Source organism: Electrona antarctica (assembly GCF_951216825.1).
Source record: "Electrona antarctica genome assembly, chromosome: 5".
In the NCBI taxonomy this organism is placed as follows: domain Eukaryota; kingdom Metazoa; phylum Chordata; class Actinopteri; order Myctophiformes; family Myctophidae; genus Electrona; species Electrona antarctica.
Window position 1 is genome coordinate 3,192,266 of NC_136810.1, and position 18,942 is coordinate 3,211,207.

At 42.6% G+C, this 18,942-nt stretch overlaps 1 protein-coding gene across 1 annotated transcript; it reads left to right on the top strand.

Moving 5' to 3' along the window:
* Nucleotides 1-453: 453 nt before the first annotated feature.
* Nucleotides 454-18,471, top strand: ndufa9a (NADH:ubiquinone oxidoreductase subunit A9a). Its single transcript, XM_079501405.1, has 11 exons — nucleotides 454-586; nucleotides 3,800-3,973; nucleotides 8,935-9,032; nucleotides 10,179-10,270; nucleotides 10,563-10,704; nucleotides 11,045-11,147; nucleotides 12,105-12,175; nucleotides 13,283-13,359; nucleotides 14,262-14,357; nucleotides 14,993-15,059; nucleotides 18,202-18,471. Exons 1-11 carry the CDS (start codon nucleotides 535-537, stop codon nucleotides 18,370-18,372), a joined length of 1,143 nt encoding a protein of 380 aa, XP_079357531.1. The 5' UTR covers nucleotides 454-534; the 3' UTR covers nucleotides 18,373-18,471.
* Nucleotides 18,472-18,942: the final 471 nt, after the last annotated feature.

The following is an 18,942-nucleotide window of genomic DNA, read 5'->3' on the forward strand; positions in this document are numbered from 1 at the left end:
CAAAGCCAAAGCACCTTTTGTCCAAAGCACCTTTTGTCCAATGCACCTTTTGTCCAAAGCACCTTTTTGTCCAAAGCACCTTTTGTCCAAAGCACCTTTTTGTCCAAAGCACCTTTTGTCCAAAGCACCTTTTGTCCAAAGCACCTTTTTGTCCAAAGCACCTTTTGTCCAAAGCACCTTTTGTCCAAAGCACCTTTTGGTCCAAAGCCAAAGCACCTTTTGTCCAAAGCACCTTTGTGTCCAAACTTAGGTGTAATTGTTGTTGTTGTTGTTGTTGTTGTTGTTGTTGTACAACCAATGTGAAAATAGCAGAAGTACAAGCTTTTGATTGATTGATTGATTGATTTAGAAAAAGCACATGGATGGAAGTACAGTTCAATTTATGTTGAACTGTCCCGGAATTGTCCCCTCACTGGAGGGGACAATTCCGAGAGGAATTCGGGGTGAGTTGTCCAGTATTCCGTTTCAGCGACAGACGCGCGGTCGTACAATTTGAACCAGCCGGCTTGCCGTCGTTGCACTGTAGTTGTAAAGATGGCGGCCGCTGTGCTTGGCCGTCCTGTGAGTGTCCTTCCTAAGATTACAAGTGAGTCGCAACTATAACCAATACAAGTGTTTAGGTTTTATCGACACGTTTAAGCAACGTTTAGCAACAAAAATGGTTTACTTTTGTACGCAGTCACACAACGTGGTGAGCTGTCGGCGACATTGTTGCCTTATGTGACCTTGCTAACAGTCTGAGCTAGCTGCAGCTGCTAGTGTTAGCTCCATTAGCAACATTTGGTAAACAAACCTATTTGTTGAATATTATATTTAATATCTAGTTTTACTAGTGACTGAGCTGACGATGCCACATGTTGAACAGTAGTAGTACTGTGTTGTTGTGATTGTGAATTTATTTGTGAAGCAAATGACGTTAGCATGCTAGCATTGCCATTTTAGTGTGTTTTGATTTAAATATTTGCAGTTTGCAGAATTACAGTATAACTCAATACAAAGACTGTTAACTGTGAGTGGACGACCCAATAAAGCATTACACTTGTTTACAAGAGGGTCCACCTTGTTCAATTCATCAAAACATTTAGAGACGTACAAATAGACACTTCTATATAGCCAAAGAACAGAACAGGAGGTAAAAAGGGAAAAGAACCATACAGTGAGGGGAAAAGGGGTGGGTGGGGGATTCAGATTTTACGGAGGCCAGTTTCGAATTGCAGCCGTGAAGGAGTCAAGGGATTCGCATGTCTTAATGACTGTTGGTAGGGCGTTCCACATTTTGGTGGCATAGGAGCGAAAATAATTTAGTTTGTGCCGAATCTGGGTTGAACATGGTTTGTTGCACTCCCTCTGGTGTTGTGGGTGTGGACTTCGTTAACATTAAGGAATTATTTAGACAGGTACATGGGTAGTGTTGATCAGCCGAAAGCAACTTGGACGGCACGCTATCTGCTTGTCAAACACAAGCTGTACAGTATAGGTTTAGGTTTTTAGGTTTATTTATTTAGCATGTAGTACAAAAGATAGACAATACATATCAAAAAACAAAAATACAATGCAAGGAAAGGAAGAAGCCAGCTGGCTTATTTGGAATCCTTTCCTGTATGAGGTCAATTGATTTAAAACAGATTAAAAGTTCAATTAAGAACAATACAAAAGTCTAAGAGGTTTGGCAAAGGGGGGCAGATGTGCAATAAAGAAATAAAAAACAACAGACTGCACAAAAAAGGGAAATAAACAAAACAACAAACATACAAAAGAAAATATAACACATAAAAGTAAATCATGTAATCTACAGAGAGGAAGACATAAGATATTTCTTTAGATGTTTTTTGAATATTGACAGGGATAATGAGGATTTAAGTGAAGCATCTAGGGAATTCCAAAGATGAGGGCCTCTAAATTTGATGAAAGATTGATGTTTTGAAGTACGACAAAAAGGTAATTCAAAATCATCTCTTTGCCTTGTGGGGTAGGAGTGAATGTCAGAAGTAACACGGAAAAAATTGTGAAAAGAAGAGGGAATGTCTTGTATGCATTTTTTGAATTTAAACATAAATAAACAGGTCTGAAAAACGTTTACTTTGTCAATGGGTAATAGTGAATATTTGATAAAGAGCGGGGCAGACGGCTCATACCGATTTGAATGTGAAATCATTCTCAGAAACCTTTTTTGAATGATCAGTAATTTAGAGAGATGTGTTGAATATGTAGCAGCCCAGACAATATTACAGTAATTAATATGAGGGAAAATTAAGCTATACACTACTACTACTATACTACAGATTCAAGTGTTTGTAACAACCTCAGTGTACATACCTGTAGTCCTTAACGCTGAGACGACACAGTACACAGACACTTAGGGCTTAGCCGCAATTTGCAACTCTAGATTTGTTTACAATGGGATGAATCTAGAGTTGCAATACCCTCCATTGACTCCCCACTCATCCGATTTGGTTTGTGATCTGCTTGTCTTAAACAACGTTAAACTCACCAACATTGCAGCTGTAGTCCAAGCTTGAATTATCCTCTTTCAATCTGCCGAGCTTGTTTTTCATAAAAATCCCCCGTAGACATGTTATGAGCTACTTTCTGTCAAGAAATTCTGTGCAGGTGATTCTTTTTCTAAGTGCTGGAGTTTGGAAGCACTCGTCATAAGTCACTGAACGGCCCAGCGTACCACCTGTTTCGAATTTGCACATAATGCAGGAGGCAGCAGCGCGAACCGTTAACACAAACGAGTGCTTCCAAACTGCAACACTTAGAAAAATAATCACCTACAGAGGATGTCTTGACAGAAAGTAGCTCATAACATGTCTACGGGGGATTTTTATGAAAAACAAGCTCGGCAGATTGAAAGAGGATAATTCAAGCTTGGACTACAGCTGCAATGTTGGTGAGTTTAACGTTGTTTAAGACAAGCAGATCACAAACCAAATTGGATGAGTGGGGAGTCAATGGAGGGTATTGCAACTCTAGATTCATCCCATTATAAAAAAATCTAGAGTTGCAAATTGCGGCTACTCAGGGCTCAACTTCTGTGATTTTTAACTTGGTTCAACATTGGAGTATAACACATTTATTTATGTTCGCCCTTTAGGATTCTAAACGCACATTTCAAAGGGTAGACAACATGCCAAATGATTTTAAATAACGTATACAATGACATTTGTACCAATAATCAAAACAAATAATGTACTATGGCCAAAATAGGCTATGTTTAATTTGTGTACTGTACACTCAAAGACAAATATTAAAATAATTGTGGAAAGAGTCGATCTACAAGCTCACAACATATTTCAACAATTGTTGAAAATGTGTGTGAACATTTCAACGTGGAAACAATTTGGACGATTGTGCAATATATTGGCGATTATCTCAAATAATTGCCACGAGGCAGTGATGTAAATAATGTAATGAGTCCCGGGATGCAGGGATGGTCTTTTAGAAATGAGTCCCAGGGACATTTGATGAGTCCCATTTCAGCGAGTCATATTTTGTCATTTTTACAAATTGCAGCATTTAACTCCCATTTCATTTTATGTGGTTATAATGTGGTTATATTCATGTAGAAAACAGAAGACGAAATGATTTAATTATTATAACTAAAGCTAGGGTGTATTTTTACTGTACACGCTGAGTACAGTACTGCATCGCGTGGATGCAGTGGTCCTTGTTTTATTGTGTCCCTTAACTATAAACTGAGTTTTGGGATGCAAAATGCACCCTATTTTTTAATCTCTTGCTGAGGTGACTGTAATAATTGTGGCTTGCCATTGGCTGTGTTCCCTCCCTGCTGCAGGCGCCTGCTCCCCTGTGGCTCTGTCGGCGGTCCCAGCAGCGCTCCAGCAGCAGAGGAAGCTCCACCATGAGGTCGTGCCCCGAGGGAAAGGAGGCCGCTCGTCCTCCAGCGGGGTGGCTGCCACGGTGTTTGGAGCCACTGGGTTCCTGGGTCGATATGTGCTCAACAGACTGGGTGAGTTCTGAACTGTAGTCCCACATAACGAATGGCTTCCTGGGTCGATATGTGCTCAACAGACTGGGTGAGTTCTGAACTGTAGTCCCACATAACGAATGGGTTCCTGGGTCCGTATGTGCTCAACAGACTGGGTGAGTTCTGAACTGTAGTCCCACTTAACGAATGGGTTCCTGGGTCGATATGTGCTCAACAGACTGGGTGAGTTCTGAACTGTAGTCCCACTTAACGAATGGGTTCCTGGGTCGATATGTGCTCAACAGACTGGGTGAGTTCTGGGAATGTAGTCCCATAATAACGAATGGGTTCCTGGGTTGATATGTGCTCAACAGACTGGGTGAGTTCTGGGAATGTAGTCCCATAATAACGAATGGGTTCCTGGGTCGATATGTGCTCAACAGACTGGGTGAGTTCTGGGAATGTAGTCCCATAATAACGAATGGGTTCCTGGGTTGATATGTGCTCAACAGACTGGGTGAGTTCTGAACTGTCTGTAGACCCACATAACGAACGGGTTCCTGGGTCGATATGTGCTCAACAGACTGGGTGAGTTCTGAACTGTAGTCCCACATAACGAATGGGTTCCTGGGTCGATATTATGTGCTCAACAGACTGGGTGAGTTCTGGGAATGTAGTCCCATAATAACGAATGGTTTCCTGGGTCGATATGTGCTCAACAGACTGGGTGAGTTCTGGGAATGTAGTCCCATAATAACGAATGGTTTCCTGGGTTGATATGTGCTCAACAGACTGGGTGAGTTCTGGGAATGTAGTCCCACATAACGAATGGGTTCCTGGGTTGATATGTGTTCAACAGACTGGGTGAGTTCTGGGAATGTAGTCCCATAATAACGAATGGTTTCCTGGGTCGATATGTGCTCAACAGACTGGGTGAGTTCTGGGAATGTAGTCCCATAATAACGAATGGGTTCCTGGGTTGATATGTGCTCAACAGACTGGGTGAGTTCTGAACTGTCTGTAGACCCACATAACGAACGGGTTCCTGGGTTGATATGTGTTCAACAGACTGGGTGAGTTCTGGGAATGTAGTCCCATAATAACGAATGGGTTCCTGGGTTGATATGTGTTCAACAGACTGGGTGAGTTCTGGGAATGTAGTCCCATAATAACGAATGGTTTCCTGGGTCGATATGTGCTCAACAGACTGGGTGAGTTCTGGGAATGTAGTCCCATAATAACGAATGGGTTCCTGGGTCGATATGTGTTCAACAGACTGGGTGAGTTCTGAGCTGTAGTCCCACATAACGAATGGGTTCCTGGGTTGATATGTGCTCAACAGACTGGGTGAGTTCTGGGAATGTAGTCCCATAATAACGAATGGTTTCCTGGGTCGATATGTGCTCAACAGACTGGGTGAGTTCTGGGAATGTAGTCCCATAATAACGAATGGGTTCCTGGGTCGATATGTGCTCAACAGACTGGGTGAGTTCTGGGAATGTAGTCCCACATAACGAATGGGTTCCTGGGTCGATATGTGCTCAACAGACTGGGTGAGTTCTGAACTGTAGTCCCACATAACGAATGGGTTCCTGGGTCCGTATGTGCTCAACAGACTGGGTGAGTTCTGAACTGTAGTCCCATAATAACGAATGGGTTCCTGGGTCGATATGTGCTCAACAGACTGGGTGAGTTCTGAACTGTAGTCCCACATAACGAATGGGTTCCTGTGTCGATATGTGCTCAACAGACTGGGTGAGTTCTGAACTGTAGTCCCACATAACGAATGGGTTCCTGGGTCGATATGTGCTCAACAGACTGGGTGAGTTCTGGGAATGTAGTCCCATAATAACGAATGGGTTCCTGGGTTGATATGTGCTCAACAGACTGGGTGAGTTCTGAACTGTAGTCCCACATAACGAATGGGTTCCTGGGTCGATATGTGCTCAACAGACTGGGTGAGTTCTGGGAATGTAGTCCCATAATAACGAATGGGTTCCTGGGTTGATATGTGCTCAACAGACTGGGTGAGTTCTGAACTGTAGTCCCACATAACGAATGGGTTCCTGGGTCGATATGTGCTCAACAGACTGGGTGAGTTCTGGGAATGTAGTCCCATAATAACGAATGGTTTCCTGGGTCGATATGTGCTCAACAGACTGGGTGAGTTCTGGGAATGTAGTCCCATAATAACGAATGGTTTCCTGGGTCGATATGTGCTCAACAGACTGGGTGAGTTCTGAACTGTAGTCCCACATAACGAATGGGTTCCTGGGTCGATATGTGCTCAACAGACTGGGTGAGTTCTGGGAATGTAGTCCCATAATAACGAATGGTTTCCTGGGTCGATATGTGCTCAACAGACTGGGTGAGTTCTGAACTGTAGTCCCACATAACGAATGGTTTCCTGGGTCGATATGTGCTCAACAGACTGGGTGAGTTCTGGGAATGTAGTCCCATAATAACGAATGGTTTCCTGGGTCGATATGTGCTCAACAGACTGGGTGAGTTCTGAACTGTAGTCCCACATAACGAATGGGTTCCTGGGTCGATATGTGCTCAACAGACTGGGTGAGTTCTGGGAATGTAGTCCCATAATAACGAATGGTTTCCTGGGTCGATATGTGCTCAACAGACTGGGTGAGTTCTGGGAATGTAGTCCCATAATAACGAATGGGTTCCTGGGTCGATATGTGCTCAACAGACTGGGTGAGTTCTGGGAATGTAGTCCCATAATAACGAATGGGTTCCTGGGTCGATATGTGCTCAACAGACTGGGTGAGTTCTGGGAATGTAGTCCCATAATAACGAATGGGTTCTTGGGTCGATATGTGCTCAACAGACTGGGTGAGTTCTGTGAATGTAGTCCCATAATAACGAATGGGTTCCTGGGTCGATATGTGCTCAACAGACTGGGTGAGATCTGAACTGTAGTCCCATAATAACGAATGGGTTCCTGGGTCGATATGTGCTCAACAGACTGGGTGAGTTCTGGAATGTAGTCCCATAATAACGAATGGTTTCCTGGGTCGATATGTGCTCAACAGACTGGGTGAGTTCTGGAATGTAGTCCCATAATAACGAATGGGTTCCTGGGTCGATATGTGCTCAACAGACTGGGTGAGTTCTGAACTGTAGTCCCATAATAACGAATGGGTTCCTGGGTCGATATTATGTGCTCAACAGACTGGGTGAGTTCTGGGAATGTAGTCCCATAATAACGAATGGGTTCTTGGGTCGATATGTGCTCAACAGACTGGGTGAGTTCTGGAATGTAGTCCCATAATAACGAATGGGTTCCTGGGTCGATATGTGCTCAACAGACTGGGTGAGTTCTGGAATGTAGTCCCATAATAACGAATGGTTTCCTGGGTCGATATGTGCTCAACAGACTGGGTGAGTTCTGGAATGTAGTCCCATAATAACGAATGGGTTCCTGGGTCGATATGTGCTCAACAGACTGGGTGAGTTCTGAACTGTAGTCCCATAATAACGAATGGGTTCCTGGGTCGATATTATGTGCTCAACAGACTGGGTGAGTTCTGGGAATGTAGTCCCATAATAACGAATGGTTTCCTGGGTCGATATGTGCTCAACAGACTGGGTGAGTTCTGAACTGTAGTCCCACATAACGAATGGGTTCCTGGGTTGATATGTGCTCAACAGACTGGGTGAGTTCTGAACTTTAGACCCACATAACGAATGGGTTCCTGGGTCGATATGTGCTCAACAGACTGGGTGAGTTCTGGGAATGTAGTCCCATAATAACGAATGGGTTCCTGGGTCGATATGTGCTCAACAGACTGGGTGAGTTCTGTGAATGTAGTCCCATAATAACGAATGCTTTCAAAGCAGTGAGTGGTTCTCAAAACGTTTTCACGCCCACATTTGTACACTGTCCGAGTCACAGAGTCCTTTTAACAATTTCGGGGCTTTAAATTCATCCTATCTAGGCTGCCTAGATTGTCTTATTACCTTTGGAGCATACGCCAAAGTATTTGCAGCTTTGATCGTCGAAAATCCGGTGGAAAATACTAGTCCCATCCCATGGTTTGTTGTTGAAGAGAAAAACATGCCGCCATTACGATGCGAGACGAACACAGCCTCCACAGCATGTTGTAGTCCAAACAAACCAGCCGTTCACTTGCATTGAACTAATTTTCCCAGAAGCCCTAGCAGCCCAGAGGATGGCTTGATTTCCGGTCATAACGCGACAGGCTCGTCACCAGGTCCGCTCTTTCCTTTTAATTATAAAAAAACGGCGAATTAAACAAATAGCGGGTTTAGCGTATTACGCAGCACCGACACATGGATTAAATATCGGGGAAGGCGGGTTATGCAGTAGAACTGTTAACGGTCCATTTGATTCCTGACTATCATACATGTTGTTGGGAACCCCCTCACAGACTCCACTTTAACCACTGCCTTTATCAATTATGAAAGAAGTTTCGCAAGCATATTGTACAATCTATATGTTGGCAACAATATTTAGGATTGTTTTATTCCATATTGCATTTCAAGTGCATATAAGGGGCTGTTGCATAGTCACACATACACAGTCAGACCCTCTCATAAACAGCAGCCCCTTGTAGAGCCATCCATCCATCCATCCATCTTCAACCGCTTATCCGTAGTCGCGGGGGCAACAGCTCCACCAGAGTGCTCCAGACTTCCCTCTCCACAGCAACATTAGTGACTTCCTCCTGGGGGATTCCGAGACGTTCCAAGGCCAGTGAGTCGATGTATTTCCTCCAACTGCGCCTTGGTCTGCCCCGGGGTCTCCTCCCAGTGGGACGTGCGTCGAGAACCTCCCTAGGGAGGCGCCCGCGAGGCATCCTAACCAGATGCCCGAACCACCTCAGCTGACTCCTTTCCATGCTGTATAAATACAAAAAGGATTTGCTAAAATATTATTTGACTTTTTCTACAGAAGTGCTATTCCTATTTTTATTCTAATTAGAAAAAGGAGTGTTTTCTAAACGGATGTGCTTTGTGTTTGGCAGGCCGCCAGGGCTCTCAGATTATAGTCCCTCATCGGTGTGACCAGTACGACCTCATGTACATGAGGCCCATGGGGGACTTGGGACAGATCATCTTCATGGTAAGACCGGCTTTTATTTGGATATTTGGACAGGACAATGCATATTAACACCTTCGATGTCCAAGCCGAAGTTCTCCGTCCAAGTTCAAGGTCACGGTCAAGTGCCCAAGCCGGAGATTGATAAACAGGACGGAGATTAATGAAAACAAAACCGTTCGCATCGCTCTAGAGCCTTGGAGCGCTTGTTGCCCGATCCGATGACGTGTCAAAAAGTCATCGAAAATCTCCCCTGCCTGTTTAGCTGACGAATACGAAAATCTTAAAACGATCATAACTCCCGATCTAAATCATCCCGTCTAATTCTGAAAAAAGATCCTGTGTTAGACGGCGCTCAGCAGTCCAGTTGCTAGTCGCGATAGATTTATTATTACCTCCACTCTAGAGTGGTGTGGCTATTGTTAGCTGCTACACAGACATGCACACCAGCTTCCGGTGCGCCCGTAAAAGTGGTCCGTGCGCTACAAATGATGGGCACCCTGGATGAAATGGATTAAATAGTTCCGGGCTTCTAAGGTGTTGGACGTCACATGGACGTAAATACACCCGGATTTAGCAAAGATGCTAGTTTTCATCCGCAGTCCTCACAAAGAAACACAAAACCAGAAAACAGACAGACAAACAGTGGAATACATTTACATAACATTACATAGGGAACACAGCATACAAAATACACCTAAAACAAGATCACAAATGGTTGCAGCTTTGGTTTCAAGCAACCATCTTTTCAGATTGAATTTAAAAGTGGAAAATGGAAATGATGTAGCACAATCCCTTTATACGCAGAGGAAGGCCATTCCATGCTACACAACCCTGTACTGAGAGGACATTTTGACCGAATGTTGTAACAGACTGTTCGGCTTCCAGTGTGGAGTCTTTGACCCTAAAGGACCTGCTAGTCCTGGGTGCAATCGACAGATTGTTGTGAATGTAAAAGTTTAAAAGTCGGGGGTGAAACAACTGCTTACAAAGCGGTTCTTTTGTCAGCCAGTACCATGTTGTCCCAATGCAGTCTTACGGAAGCGGTAGTACTGCGCATGCGGACAGGGGTTGACTGGACTACATTATTATTTAAAAGTCCCAGCCCTAATTTCCACATCTGTAACTGTCTGTCTGTCTCTCTCTCTCCTCCCCCCCCCCCCCCTCCAGGAGTGGGACGCCAGGGACAAAGACTCCATCAAGAGGGCTCTGGAGCATTCAAACGTTGTCATCAACTTGGTGGGCAGAGAGTGGGAGACACGGTACTGGAGCATTCAATAGATCTGCTATTTTCAGCATGCAACCAAGTGTAAAATGACTTATACTGGATCTCTTGTCCACTATTCCCTTCCTAACATATTAGTCTAGTTTTTATTTGTTAACAAAATTGTCAGTATATTTAGTCTTAGTTTTAATCATCATAGCTTAGTTTTCATTTAGTTTTCGTCAGTGAAGAAAAGGTAGTCGACGAACATTTTTCCGTCATAGTTTTAGTCGACGAAAACAACACTGATTCAGGGCTGCATTCTTTTTCTCCCTCTTTGTTGCTTCCAGAAACTACCGGTTTGAGGACGTGTATGTGAGCATCCCTCAGCAGATCGCCAAGGCCACCAGGGAGGCTGGCATCACCAAGCTCATCCACATGTCCCACCTGAACGCAGACATACGCAGCCCTTCTAAATACCTCAGGAACAAGGTAACACACACTGGAGCAGTTTTCTCTTCTGTCGTGCATTCATTATCGCCTGCATTCCCAGAGTTGAATGGAAACTTGCATCACAGTTTACTAGGTGGAGTACTCTGTTTTATCTTATGGGTTTTCACTCCAAATTACTACATGAATCTCAAACCAAAGTACTGTATTTGCAAGAAAGACAGTGTCATGATATTGGCACAGCAATATGGGTAGTAATTGTACACATACTGCAGTAGCAAATAGTAAACATTTCCTTCTTTTTGTATCATATTGGCCCATCCTGAGGAAAGGAATTGTGTGTGTGTGTGTGTGTGTGTGTGTGTGTGTGCGCCCCCTGTAGGCTGTGGGGGAGACTGCTGTTCGAGATGAGTTTCCTGATGCCATCATAATGAAGCCGTCTGAGATGTTTGGGAGGGAGGACAGATTCTTCAATCATTTCGCTAGTAAGTCAGCCGTGCGTGTGTGTGCATAAGAGAGAGACGGTGGCTATATCTTGTCTTTATGTATGTCATATATTTTTCTTAAAGCAATGTGATGTGACTAGAAGGTTTACAATTTAATTTTAATTAGGGTTACACTATAATCTTGTCGTTAAAACAACTATGGAATATTAACTGCAGGTATTATGCGACGTTTATTCAATGCATTTCATCGTGTAACAGAGTGTCGACATATTCATGCCTAGCTAACAGTTCTTGGCCAGGACTGCAGGGGGAGCTGTGGTTGCATCTTTCCCAGCTTATGAGGCATTGGCAACAAAATGTCCTGACTCAACACTCCCATCACTGTCGGGTGAAAACCTTGTATGTTCAAATTTAAAAAAAAAAGTTTCAGGAAATGAGAAAAATAATTAACCTGCGATCCCATTTACTTATTATTTTTATTTGTATTTATTATTAAGCTCACAGCGCAACGCGTTGTGAGCTTGTATATCTGCTATTTTCATCATGCAACCACATGTAAAATGACTCTTATCCACTAGTCCCTTCCTACCATTTTAGTCTAGTTTTTATTTGTTGACAAAATTGTCAGTATATTTAGTCCTAGTTTTAGTCATCATAGCTTAGTTTTCATTTAGTTTCCTTTTTAGTGAAAAAAGGTGAAAAAAGGTAGTCGACGAACATTTTTCGTCATAGTTTTAGTCGGCAAAATCATCACTGGTGCAGGTTGTGTGCTTGGGTTGGGTGGGGGCGCTAAGCAGCATGGTGTAAACATGGCGACCGGTCATGAGCGTGGGTTGTCCCTCTACGTTGGGTTGGGTGGGGGCGCTAAGCAGCATGGTGTAAACATGGCGACCGGTCCTGAGCGTGGGTTGTCCCTCTGTGGGGTGGGAGGGCTAAGCAGCATGGTGTAAACATGGCGACCAGCCCTGAGCGTGAGTTTGTCCCTCTGCGTTTCAGACATGCGCTGGTTTGGCAGAGCTGTGCCTCTCATCTCCATGGGGAGGAAGACGGTGAAGCAGCCTGTTCATGTGAGTTGAGGTCCACTTCTAAACCCAACCGTCAACCCTGGAGTTGATTTGGATTTCTGCCTGATAGCGATACTGCTTCAAGCATGAATATATAGAACAAAAGTATTTTGTTGAAAAGATAATGCGCTCCATTTTGTGAGAAGAGAGGATAGAAGTAGAGCAAGAGAAAAAGTGGATAGAAACGGTTCAGATTGAGCTTTTTCAGTAAACAGAAAATGCATATTCATGTCGGCGTACCAATGTTCTCCAGTGAGGAGAGAGAACCCCACAAAGATCATTTAACAGCTTCAATTCTAAGCTGTTTGAGTTTGAATTCTGTCTGCTATTTTCTTTTCCTTTTTTTCCTTTCCATCGCTCCCAATTTCACTATTTCACTTGTTTATCGTGTATCCTGCATGGATTCTCTCTCCCGATTGGACCAAATTGATATCCCAACCTGAACATGTGTTTTCTGTTAACTGAAGAGCTAGAAGATGGACAGGTAGACCCCTGTTACGCAACACTTAATTACAATGATTAGTATTTTAACAACGAGAACATAATGAAATAAAATCACTTGCACTCAGGTACATCCTCTTTAAACAGTTGAATCTACATCTCTCTTGCTGTGCACATTTGTTTTTGTTTTTTTTTGCAGTCCATCCTGCTTCACAGTCCCGCCCCCTTTCATGACGACGCCAGACCCAGTCCCGCCCCCTTTCATGACGACGCCAGGCCCAGGAAATAATTCCCAATGCATTCCCCATAGACATTTCAAAAAGTATTTATTTAAAGACCTTATAAGCGTTGTATGAAGCCAACTCGAGTCGTGACAAATCATGACACAATATTTTGGACCATACAAATAATTCCAAAGAAGAACAACAAAAAAAGTGTTCTACTTTCTAATTATTTGTTTGGCCCAAAACATTGTGTTTATTGTCATGATTTGTCACAACAAGAGTTGGCTTTCTCCGCAGCGTAAACGTCTTTAAATAAATACTTTTTGAAAAGTCTATGAGGAAAATGTATGGGGAATTATTTTCCGGGTCTCGAGGGGGCGGGACTGCGACGCTCTATGATCAGATGTCTTACTAATCTGGTGTAATGTGTGTCTTTACCCCCTAGGTGGTAGACGTAGCCAAGGCCATCATCAATGCCATCAAAGACCCAGATGCCATCGGGAAGACTTATGCCCTTGTTGGGTAAGCAGGCAGCAGTTTACCACTGGTTTGAAAACCTCATATAATTTACATTTACAGTCTCATTTGATTCATTGCCATGACGAGAGGTTCTCTGCTAGGTTGTGGAACTTGTGAATGGTAAACGGTACAATACTTGTGTGTTAATGTGCACAGCAGCACATTGCAAACGGTACCACAGCGCACTCCACACGTCACAAACTCTTCTCCCTTCTGGCGCCAAAACTATGGAGTGCACTTCCCATTGCAATCATAACTGCAGACTCACTCCCAATCTTCTGCCGTAGTCTGAAAACCCACCTCTTCAGACTCCATCTTAGCCCTTAGCACTTGCCCTAGCCTTGACGACCTTACAGGCATATGACAAAGGCTCAATTTATCTAACTTAGATAGCATTTTATGTAGACATAGCGCTATATAGTACATATTAGTGATGGGAGATTAATCAGCAAACACATCGGTATCGGCCGATTTGAGTTGTTTGTAGATTAATCGGCATCGGTTCGATGAATCAATCGGACCGATTAATTGCTAAATACCACGCACAAAAATGTAGCATTGATACAATTGATTATTTTCACAGCAAAACGATTCGATACCGATTATTTGCATTGCAAAACGATACGATACATAGTCAATTTTGCTGTTTTCATTTCGATATACTTTGATTCTTGAAATTAAAATCGATTTTTCAATGCAGTTACTATATATCGTTACACCCCTAACTGTGGGTAAATATGAGCAGTTAATCCTACAGGGGATTAACTGGATTAATAAAGGATTAACCGGATTAATCGGATCCGGAGGCAGTTAATCCTAAACAGTGATCCGTAGATCTACAGGGGTGTGGACGTGTGTGTGTGTGGTGCATCTTTTTGACATGTTTATCTTCTTGTGGTTTTAAGTCCCAACAGGTATCTTCTGCATGACCTGGTGGAGTATGTGTACGCCATCGCACACAGGCCTTTTGTGGCCTACCCTCTGCCACGCCCGTTATATCAGTAAGTGCAGTCAAGCACTTCATTCATTCATTCATTCAATCATTTATTTACCATACAGCATGAAATCCTCAATGTTATTTTTCTGGTTTGTTTACCTTTCCAACGCACTGGCCTTTTAAGGAGTCACGCCTGCCGCGCATGGAGACGCCCACTTAAACACTTGAGAAGGCTGTACTATGCTGTTATTTGCTGTAGCATTATTATATGCAAACTGGAACAATCATAAAGGAGAATATCATCACTGGCAGGCAGAAACCTTGAATCCATAATTTGTTTTTTTTTCCATAAATTAACATCCTAATTTTAAATTTGTATGTCTGAAGTATTGAAAATAGCTGACCTACAAGTTTACAACATGGTCACGTCTGCAAATTATTGATAGACTATTTTTGAAACATTTTGGACATGGCCAACATACTGTAGGCGTGCCAGGTTGGTCTTGTCTGTGAGTTGAGTTGTTTACAACCGTGGCTACATATGTTAAGAAAGCACCAATAGTCAACCCGTCCCGACTCCCCCACAACATCAATATCAAGGTCTTTGGTAAAACGCCCAGCCTGTTTATGTGACATGATCACATAATTTGTGACCCTGCTCATGTCTTGACGTAACGGCCTCTCGTCTTATCGTTTCAGCCTACTTGCAAGTTTCTTTGCGATGAATCCATTTGAGCCGTGGACCACCCCAGACAAAGTAGACCGGGTAAGTAAACCATGCAAATCCAAAACCAAGCTCAGCAGGCGCCTCACTCTTCAACAGTGCATAGAAATGTTATGAATTGATTGATTAGTTTATTAGACAGAATGTAAAAACAGCAACAGAGTACAGTCAAACACTCAGTCCAAAACGGATAGCACCAAAATAAATTGTCTTTATTGATAGTATCAAGTGAAGATGGGACAGGAAAGAGGGAGAGAGAGAAGGGGAGAGACATGCAGCAAAGGTCGTCAGGAACGGGACTCGAACGTGCGACGCGCTGTCAGGCCAAAGCTTATATGTGGCATGATGCGCCTGGACCACGTTTGGCCAGCAGGCGTCCAATTAGTTGGCTCCATTCAGTGACGCGTGCAACACTAGGAATGTCCGTAACGTGTGAGATTATTTGCATTTATCAAATGCACACACCCATGCAAAATAATCCACATTGGTGAAGCTCAAACATTCTAGCCAGTGACCACCAGGCTCTCATTTACATGAAGAAACACCTTGACATATCAATTTATGGTAGAAAACCTTCCTTATAAGTTCTGCAGGACATAATAAGGGTTGTCTGAACCAGTGTTGTTTTCGTCGACTAACTAGACTAACTAAAACATTCCAGGTGACTAAAATGTGACTGGAACTAAATGAAAGCTCTTGAAGAGACTATGACTAAAACTAAAATCAAAATTTGCTGCCAAAAATAACACTGGTCTGAACCTCACTCTTCCAATCCTTTTCTTGGTATTTAACTTGAAAAGCAGCAATAATGACTGGTCTTCATTGAGAGAGCTTCCCACAGCTCCCATCTAAAAAGAGGTTCAAGTGAAATAAATGCAAGCTGAATACTTTGACAGTGGAATGCACTGAAATGACTGCGTTTTCCACTGACATTTTTACTCAAGACTAGCTTATAGTTAATTTAAGCAATATTACAGGAGAGGTGGTGGTTTAACGTCATTAATGCACACCTGTGATGCTGCAGGAACTTCATTCCGAAAGCAACTCAGAAGTGGCTTGAAAGAGCAAGAATAAACGACTAATTCCGTCTCACCTGGTGGTCATCCATTTTATTGACATTTTGCCCCTTTGGTGGAGCAGTCTCTTCTCCCTTTGATGAATGGTATTTCCATTTCACCTGGGTACTCTGTTCCACAAAGCAGGATTAGCAAGTTAATTGGTGTTTTAAGCATTATGTTATACTTTAGCTATTGAAAAATAGCAGCATCGTGAGAATGTAGTGCAAATCTTTGAGTATATATTCTTTCAGAGCGTTTTTATTCTTTCAGAATGTTTTTAACTCAAATCTTTGCTTCTGGGAGGTCCCTGGAACAACATATTTTCAAATGGGGGTCTGTTTTTGAGCACCGTTTTTCTAGTTGAATGTATGGAAGTAAACATTGTATGCAGTTTGTTTCTTTTTCAATAGGTTTAAAATGTGTCTGACTTAGAATGTATTATGAATTAGCTTTTTTTTTCTTTTCCAAGTGAAGATGTCTGTAAGAGTTCACTGTGAACATGCATGGTTTGTGACTTGATTGATCATTATTCATGATCAGAAATGTGGATATATATATATATATATATATATATATAGATATAGATATAGATATAGATATATCTATATATCTATGGCTTCTGTTTATACCATGTCCAGCCCCAGGATGCTGTGCGTAATCATGTTCTGTGGCTACTCTACAACATTGATAAATTAGGGCCAAAGGACTCTTGGCATAACTTGAAACTCTGAGGGCGTGATTCAACTCGTGTTCTACAAATGCAAACGGAAATAACGTGTGCCAAAATGCTTTTGCCAGATCAAATGTTGCATTAGTCAGTCATGGCAATGAGCTGCTTTGTTTGGTGGCTTTGTAGAATAGAAAAAAAAAAAAGAATACAAAGCAGTGAATGGAGCAAGCTTGACCAGCTCATAACAAACATTTTTTATGAACCATTGAGTCCTGTGTCATATAATCGGTTCAGGCATATAAAAGAAGACATATCACTGGTTGCTTTCTAATCACTTGCTTTTCGATGTGCACAGAGTGCACAGTATATCATTTTATTTGAGGATTTAAACAGCAGCAGGTATCGTTTCTGTCCCGGGGGTATCGTGAGATTTGGCTGCCAGACGGGAAACGGTGTGCAGTCTTGCGATACTTGGCACGTTCAGAAACGTACTTTTTGCTCTTTAGATGCCTCTATAAAAATTATACGGTGTACACATCGAAAAGCAACATAGCAGACAATAATGTGCTATATGTCTTCTGTTATTTGCCAGAAGCGATTGCTTTACAAAAGATCTCAGTCATTCAGATATAGTGTTTGTTCATGAGCTGGTCACTGAGCTCTCAGCTCTCCAGTGCATTCTGCTGAACTTCCGGGTGCAGTTTGGTGTCTTTACCTCCATTTAATATACCCTGGTTCTCAGACAGCGCTGCAGCCGGCCAGCGCGACACTTATGGAGTACTTTCATTACTGCAAGCAAGGAAATATCTCGTTTTGTGTTTTGGGTCAATTTATTAATTTATGTATTAAGTAGCCATGGAATAAGCGGGATGATGTATGGCTGAGTGGTCATTGTTTATAGATGTACATCTATAAACAATGACCACTCAGCCATACATTATCCCTTACATAATTACCAAATTTGACTGAGGGACTGCCATTGGATTTTTTTGAATTTTCGTTTTTTCATGTCATATGAAAGCAGGGAATCATGGCTTCAAAGTGACATATTGGTTGTTCAGTTTGACCCACCAGTTTTGGAGATATGGCTTATAGAGTAATGTCTTGCAGAGAAACAGCTAGTTGAGAAAACAAGCTTGAAAGGTTCACTTCTGTGGACTCTAACATTACACTAGCTACATGTTTAAGCATTTATTTCATATTTACATGTCGATTTCAGCTCTGACACTTATTTCAGACATGCTCTAGTATGTGAAGAGTCTGCCTGTGATATTAACTCATTTAAAAAAATTAATTAAAAAAAGGTTTTTCTCCTCTGGTGAAAAGCTGGAATTTGCGCGATGGCAGTCTCTCAGTCAAATCTGGTCACATTAATTTGATGTTATCGAGTGGTGAATGAACAAGGCGTGTCCAGCCCATGATCATCAATGCACCTGTTTGTTTGTTTTGTCTCCAGTTCCACCTGACGGACATGAAGTACCCGGGGCTGCCTGGTCTGGAGGACCTGGGTATCGTTCCCTCCACCGTGGAGCAGAAGGCCATCGAGATCCTGCGTCGCCACCGTCGTTTCCGTTACCTGGAGGCCGAGCTGGACGAGACTAAGCCGGCCAAGACCGTCGCCTATTAAAGCTGCTCCGGTGTCAACTTGGTAGCCTATTAGGTTGATCCCCTTATTCTGTTTTTCTTTATGTTGTACATAAATAAATATATTATGAGCCTCCGGAAATACTTCAGTTATTTTTTTTGTTTATTGTAGGGTTACGCCTATGAACTTCATAACACATGAACAAACATACATTACAGCAATGCAGTTCAGAAGGATTTCTATAGGCAACTATAATCATTCATGTTAGGTTTGGTGTACTTTGAACCTTTGACATCCTCTATCTCCAGAAGCGATCAGCGATTTATTATCTAGAAATCTACCTTTGAGACACATTAATCTCCCTCAAAGTAGCCCTCGTCGTGGCAACAAGTCGATCACTTGCCTTTGAAATGGCATGAAGGTTCTGGGTGGTTTGGTCCCGGCTTTGGATAACTAAAGACATGTTGGTAAGTTGGCTACAGGGAGCTGATGGTGGGTGTGGTGATTCGGTGAGTGAAACAGAGAGACGCCCTCACTGCTTAGCTGGTGCCAACTGACTATCCTGTCACTCACTCACTCTGTCCTACTTTCTTGTATGGCAATAACTATTTA